The sequence below is a fragment of the Gadus morhua genome, chromosome 7, assembly GCF_902167405.1.
Source record: "Gadus morhua chromosome 7, gadMor3.0, whole genome shotgun sequence".
Taxonomy (NCBI): Eukaryota; Metazoa; Chordata; class Actinopteri; order Gadiformes; family Gadidae; genus Gadus; species Gadus morhua.
The window spans coordinates 17,645,389-17,653,082 of record NC_044054.1 but is presented as its reverse complement, the minus strand read 5'-3'; the positions used below and the strand labels follow the sequence as shown (position 1 = coordinate 17,653,082).

The 7,694-nt window shown below is 45.3% G+C and overlaps 1 protein-coding gene across 1 annotated transcript in view; it reads right to left on the bottom strand.

Annotated features, from left to right (window-relative positions):
* map3k7cl (map3k7 C-terminal like) overlaps positions 1 to 7,694 on the bottom strand; it is a 10,141-nt gene extending 2,447 nt beyond the window's left edge. The window contains exons 1-4 of the mRNA XM_030359928.1: positions 7,088 to 7,694; positions 6,119 to 6,200; positions 3,517 to 3,575; positions 1,826 to 1,941 (exon numbers count right to left, since the gene is read on the bottom strand). Of these exons, the coding sequence (XP_030215788.1) occupies positions 1,826 to 1,941; positions 3,517 to 3,575; positions 6,119 to 6,194 (251 nt within the window). The 5' untranslated portion in view covers positions 6,195 to 6,200; positions 7,088 to 7,694. The remainder of the gene's footprint in view (positions 1 to 1,825; positions 1,942 to 3,516; positions 3,576 to 6,118; positions 6,201 to 7,087) is intronic.

The following is a 7,694-nucleotide window of genomic DNA, read 5'->3' as shown; positions in this document are numbered from 1 at the left end:
GCGTTAACCGTGACACACAGACTTCACTTGGCGAAAACATGGTAGGCCATTTAAATAGCCACGATACTCTCCTTTTATTTAATGAAGCTCAAAGTAGCCGTTGAGACGATTTCTCAGTTTTGCGTGGCTAAGCTGGCGCAGGTGATAAATGGCCTATTCAGTTTGAGCCGGTTGACACAGCCGAGCTGATTGTACTTAGCATCGAGGTCCGGGCGAGGGCAGAGGTGGTGGATGCCCTTCTCAGAAGGGCATTCCGAGCTACACTGGTGGGGAACCTGTGCATTTGAGTCCAATAGAAATCGTTGCGAACTAGAGGCCTGAGAATGAGCCTCCACTAAGACACATGTTTGGCCAAATCTTCAATACTGATTGCAAGACGTTGAATAATTGTAACTGTTCAGTCAGTACAGTAAACAGATTTTATTTTTTAAAGTGGTTCTAACAGAAGTGACGTGCAGTTGCTTACTAACCACATTATGAATGTAGATGAATGGACGCATCAGTAGGATTGTTTTTTCATTTTCTTTTCAAAAAGCTGTCAATGAATTTCTATTTATTAATTGTTATTCTTTTCTCTGAATGTTGAGTTCAAGCCTGGCCGGGCCACTGGTGGCTCCATTTAGTAACACTGGAGGGGTGTGTGTGTGTGTGAGTGGGATCACTGGAGGGCCTTGAAACTGCCTCCACTAAGACTACCCACAGCTGCAGAGGACGCGTGGGACAGTTTCGAGACGCTGTGTGTGTGCGTATGCCTATGTGTGTGTGTGTGTGTGTGTGTGTGTGTTTGCCTGTGTTTGTGCTTGTGCGTGTGTGCATACATGTGTATTGTGTATGTATGTGTTTGTTTGAGTGTGTGCGTGTGTGAACGTGTGTGTGGTTGCATGAATATGTGTGAGTGCCTATGGGTTTTGCCTGTGTGTACACGCGAGTGTGTGTATGAAAGACAGATAGAGAGCGAGAGAGACAGAGGGTATGTGAGAGAGGGAGAGTACTGTGGCAGTGCGCCAGGGGCCAAGTGCAGAGACATGTCTTTATGCGGGGATATGACGTGACATGCTGGACAAGGAGACAAGTGCTGCCCCATAAGGCCCCCTGACATGTGTATGAAACCCAACCCCAGCCTGCGTAATTGTTTTATTATTGGTCGAGTGGGACAGAACCGCGGCGTAGCACATTGTAACGTATTTACTGTTCACATACAAAGGGTCCGATCAACCCACAGACAGACGGATAGACAGACAGATAGACAGACAGAACTACAGACAGACAGACGGAGACATAGATAAATCGATAGATAGACAGTCAGACGGATACATATATGGAGAGATAGACAGATGTACAGTGTAGGACAGATAGACAGAGGGATAGATAGACGGAATGACAGACAGACATATAGACAGACATCTAGACCGAGAGATAGATAGACAGACGCAGTTGATAGATAGATAGATAGATAGATAGATAGATAGACAGACAGACAGACAGACAGACAGACAGACAGACAGACAGACAGACAGACAGACAGACAGACAGTCAGGCAGACAGACAGACAGACAGACAGACAGACAGACAGACAGACAGACAGACAGACAGACACAGACAGACAGACAGACAGACAGACAGACAGACAGACAGACAGACAGACAGACAGACAGACAGACAGACAGATAGATAGATAGATAGATAGAGAGAGATAGAGATAGATAGACAGAGAGACATAGATAGAGAGATAGACAGATAGATAGACAGATAAACAGATATATAGAGAGATAGAGGTAGAGAGATAGAGAGATAGAGAGTTAGAGAGATAGAGGAATCTCCTCACTTGCGTTCCTCCAGCATGGCGATGTCGTGTTTGACCTGGTGGAACTCCCGGGCCATCTTGCAGTGTTCCCGGTACACGTGCACACTCTCTCTCAGGGCCGTGCAGGGCGGCACCGGCTACAGGGAGGCACAGTGAGTAAAGATAGCCCTGATATGAATGACATGACCATTACAATACAATTTGGTAAAACCATAATTGCCCAAACCATAAATGAATTTCCCATCTAGGATGAATAAAGTACGCTGTCATCTAATCTCATTTAATTTGTATGCACTGCACAGAATTTCACCTAAAGAGCTGCCATTGGCTCTAGGTGGCGTCTTGGCATGAATCGAGAAGCAGAAGGGTAGCAGATAGTGGCAATAGCATATAGGATCCGTTAAATGTTGGATCCATTTTTGGTTGAATAAAAATAACTATCGGAAAAAGAACAGGAGGCCTGGCAGGATCTTGAGCGTTGGTGGTGGTGGTGATTCTGGGGGTGGTGGTGCAGATCGTTGTGGTGGAGGTGGTGGGGGCAGTGGTAGAGGTGGTGGAGTTGGTTGAGGTGTTGGTGCTGGTGGAGGGGGTGGTGGTGGAGATCGTTGTGGTGGAGGTGGTGGTGGTGTTAGTAGAGGTGGTGGAGTTGGTGGAGGTGGTGGTGGTGGTGGAGGTGGTGGTGGTGGAGGTAGTGCTGGTGACGGGGCAAACACCATCTTTGAAAACCCTTTGTGTGAAGGTATACTCTAACCTACAACTCCACTGGAGGTTATTGCTTGTCGTTGTTTGGAGACAGGAATGTGGGATATGTGGAGATAATTTAAAGGGTAGTGGCCAAAGGCAGATAAGGAATTGAATCGCTGTATCTCTATAGTTTCGAAGCAAAACATCCAATAACGAAACTTGCTTGCATTCATACTCACCTTATCTTGTAATTATGTTGAAATTGTATACAAACATATACTACCTACGGTCCAATAAACGTTTGAAACCTTTTTGCAATAGCCAGCAACTGCCTCTCATGTATTCAGCGTGAGATACAAAGTGAAACATGTGACATCTAGTGGTCATATGACTCCACGACGCAGTGATAAAAACAAAAAAAGTTCTGCTTCTTAGTTCCTTTCAAAATGATGTCAATAGTATAATCACAGAGGCTTTACTATTCCATGTATATCAAGAGAAGAGATAAATCTCACATTGAATACTATCAATTAAATGTCTGGCAGGCTTAACATTTTAACCAGTAATTAGCTCCTCATCTACGCTAATGCTAGCTAGCCACTAGATACCATACAGTCGACCAGCGTGCTAATCCTGATCATATTAGTCATTTTATGATTATAATCATATGATGGAAATAAGACGCTCTGAATGCCATTTCATAATTGCCCTTTTTGCCCTTGTTAACTAATTTCATTAAATCCTATAATGCATCGGTTCAACAAATTGGTTATTTTTTTCATTTGTCATCTGGTCTCCAAATCTAAGTGCGCAGACTAAATATCCCATCCAATAGTTCCTATGGTGGTCTTCTCTGAGAGAATGCAGTTCAAATTAACAATTAAATCTATAAATTAATTAGTCCCAACCCAAATTGCCAACATCCTGTTTTTCTACAAATCTGTGATGTTGACTGCAGTAAAAGTATAAGCTCATAATTTTGTATTAACATGTTGTGTTGTGTCATATTGTAGTGTAGTGAGTTGTACCTGTAATCTCTGTTCCAGGTCTGGGAAGTTTGGAGACAGTTCGGCCACATCGTTTCGATCTAACAGGATCCAATCAAACATAAAGCAACAGACTGTTATTGTATGCATGTTATTCCATTCATTCTATACATAGAGTATAAGTATGTATGCATACAAAAACATATTCTGCTGGATGATATAGAAGCTTCTAACAGTGACCACATGATCACCAGTCAATGTGTGTTCTTATATTCCCAACAGGACTATTTTGCATAAGTTTAATATCATGTTTGCTTGATACACAATCTTAAAATTTCCACAGCACAGACATGAAAACAGATCATTGGATCCGTATTAGTTTGACCTCTGAATTGATTCCTGAGTCTCTGGTGCCCTCGCTCCAGTGAACCGGTGACTGAGTGACTCAAAAGAGGCCCACCGGTGTAACAATATGGAGCTCTATGACAGCAGGGCATAGCTGGCCCGGCCTTACTTATAAATGGGCCGTGTGTCAGCCCAGCCCCACAGCACTAATGGCTCGTCAGCTGAATGACACGTGACACGCGGTGCAAGAATACGCCACGCAGGACCCGCGTGTGAGTCCGACCCATAATAACACAACAAAGGACGACAACAAACATATAGGACATGGGTAGACAGACCCACAGGTGGGCCAGACACACAGGCAAGCAGACACACAGACACACACAGAATGGCAGAGAAGACACAAAACCAGCCAGACAGGCAGAGACAGACAGGCAGACAGACAGGCAGACAGACAGACATGCAGAGAAGACATACAACCAGCCAGACAGACAGAGCGAAAGACAAAGTGGGACACCTGTCTTTTCAGAAATGCCGACCCCCCACACACACCTGACAAACATTGTCAGACACACACACACACCGACAGGAACACAAACACACACCTACAGGAACACACACACACACACACACACACACACACACACACACACACACACACACACACACACACACACACACACACACACACACACACACACAAACAAACAGACGGACAAGACACACAAACAGACAGCCAGACAAATAACCAGACAGACGAGCATGCAGAGAGGACACTAAATCAGCCGGTCAGACAGACAGACTACAAAAGGCAAACTGCCTCGTCAGTTATGCCGGGGTGGTGATGCAACCTTCTAAAAGCAGGGTTGTTAGAGGGGCCCCCTGCCAACAGTCATGGGGCCAATTAAGATGGAGGGAATGATATGTATATATATATATATATATATACTTGGGATGGACACAGAGCAGGGTCCAAAACTACGCCTGGCATGGATTCAGGGAGGGACTAGTCGATGATCCCTGGACTCATTTCACCCACTGAGAAACATGAGTCCTAAGAGACAAGAACCCCAAGAACCTGCCCCAGGGGGTGAGAGGGGAACAGAACCGGACAGGGCTAGCAGAACCTGGAGCAAATACTGGAGGGAGGCCAAAGAACTAGACCTCCCCAGGGTTTCAGGATTTTTTTCATTTTAGTTCAAATTAAAAATATTAAAATTAAAATTTGATGACACACGTGCGACCGTCCTAAATAATTCAAAGCTACCAAGGCTGGGAATGAAAGTGAAACACAGGCTGAACGTTTTTCTCAGAGCAAATTGGTCATTGAGTTGTAGTTCTGCCGGAGGCAGCCCAACAAGTTGTCCTTCTGAGAGACAAAATGCAACCACGGTGTTCCCTGGGGGATGGTGGGGGACAGGGCAGAATGCTAAGTATTAACTGCTTCTAAAAAGGCCTACAGGCCAGTGTTCTAAAAGCTGAACAGTGAATCAGGCGCAGGAAGGGCTGGGATGGGGGGGGGGGGGGGGGGGTGTAAGCATTACAAGGGAAACCTGACCCTTGTATAGCCGGACTGCAGCTGCTGCCAACACAATGCCACTCTCCGCTGCACTCAAGCATCCTGACGGACAACATAGGTGTGTGTGTGTGCGTGCGTGTGTGTGTGTGTGGTTGCATGTGTCTGTGCATGGGAGCATGTGCATACGTGTGGTGCGTGTGTCTATGTGTGTGTGTGTGTGTGTGTGTGTCGGGGGCGCAGATGCAGGAGGGACTACACATGTGTGTGTAGTGTGTTTGTAATAGGCGTCGCTCGTACTGAAATAGATGAGAGCACCTGTTCCCGCCACGGCAGAGAAGAATGAGCCCAGTTAAAGTGATAGGGTGTGAGCGGGGGAGAGGGCTGCTGCAGGTCTGTTTTGGTGGGAAGAATGCAGTGCATGTGTCCACGCACATCGCTGGAAATGCAGCAAGAGTATAGGGCAGGACGACATCAGTTGCTGTATTGCGCAACCACCACACAATTTTTATTATTATTTTTAATATACTGTAGTGGTAGTGGCAACTTGGATGTTTGTGTGTGTGTGTCGGTGTGTGTGCTTGCATGTGAGTGTGTGTGTGCGCGCATGTAAATGTTTGTGTGTTTGTCTGTGTGTGTGCGCATGTGTGTTCATGGCTGTACGTGTGGGTGTGCGTGAGTGTGAATTTGTGTGTGTGTGTGTGTGTGTGTGTGTGTCTGTGCGTGTGTGTGTACGCACATTCGTGTGTGTGTGTGTGTGTGTGTGTATGTGTGCGTGATCACCTTGTGTGCTGTCGAGGCTGAAGGCAATCCGAACTTCAGATTTGTCTGGGGACACTCTTCTGGTTGAGGTGATCATTTATCCCTTCATGGGAAACAGGCCATGAGAAGGTGAGGAAGCAAGACCCCAATGGTTCTGAGATGATTCTCATGGTCAATATTATCAGGAACAATATGGAACTATATTAATAACCATGATAATAATATGAATAATAATAAGGGTGTAAACAGCCCTGGCCGGATCAAGCAGGCTTTTATGCAAAGCATGAGGAAATAATAGAAGAGATTGCAGCGTTCATTTATAGTGAGTTAATGCACCATTATTATTACTTGACACACAAACACACACACACACACACACACACACACACACACACACACACACACACACACACACACACACACACACACACACACACACACACACACACACACACACACACACACACACACACACACACACACACACGCACACTCAACTCTGCAACATCAGAGTGTCATCATGCACTGAGAGTTGCACTTGGGATTAAATAATTAGAGGGCTTTGAAAGGCTGGCACTGTTGCCGGGCTTTGGCTCGGACCCCCTGGATAAAGGTAGTCCTACAGGCTTTTTATATCAGGGTGTCTGCCTTAACCCCACACAAACCCTACGATGTCACACAAGGTGGATACTATTATTACTTGGTTTTTGTACGTTGTAATACAGATTAGTAGGCAATTATTATTATTATTATTATTATAATAATAATGCAAAAAAAAGTTATATATCATATCATATAATGTGAATAATATTTGAATTTATTAATAGATTATGAATATTTGCTAACTGTGATCGTCAGCTGTACAGAGGAAATTACTCATTATCTGGCCAAACAGAGGCCTAATTTAGTTTCATGTTCGTGTTATCCTTTGCAGGATAGAGGAAAAGAGGCCAGAAGAACCAACTGATTTATTTATATTTATTTAATTACCTGACACCGCACCACTGCAGAAAGTCCGGATCTTTCACTCCTGGTCCGTAGATACACTTCAGTCTTCAGCGCCTATTTGAGCGGGATCCTCTAACCACCAGAAAACCCCTCTCTCAGCAGCGCGCGTCCCAAATTTGTTATCCAGCAAAGGGGGAAAGTATTTCTGCTTGAAATAAGTTGACTTCCTCTTCACTTTGCTGTTCCGCTTGGGAGTGAAAAGTGACACTGACACCTTTTTTTGTGACTATTCGACACGTATTTCAGAGAAAACAAAGGTAGGTATAGTCCACACCGTTGTGAAGGCAGCCACTGGCGTAGAGCAGGATTGCAACGCGGGCGGGTTCAAGCCTAGTGTTGCAGCTCTCGGTGACATATTAGCCACGGCCGTGCGGCATTAGCGACACAACACGGCATTAGCAACACAACAGGGCGCAGGCATTGATATAATGCCATCCGGCTATACCCCTGTAGCACCCTGGATCCAATTAAATGTCTCAGATGACATGACTATAACGCACAAAAATGTCCATAGCACAAGCGCGCTTTTGAGTGACACATGCTCATACCACACTGGTTGACTACCGCCCGTCGCAATAGCTGGGCCATG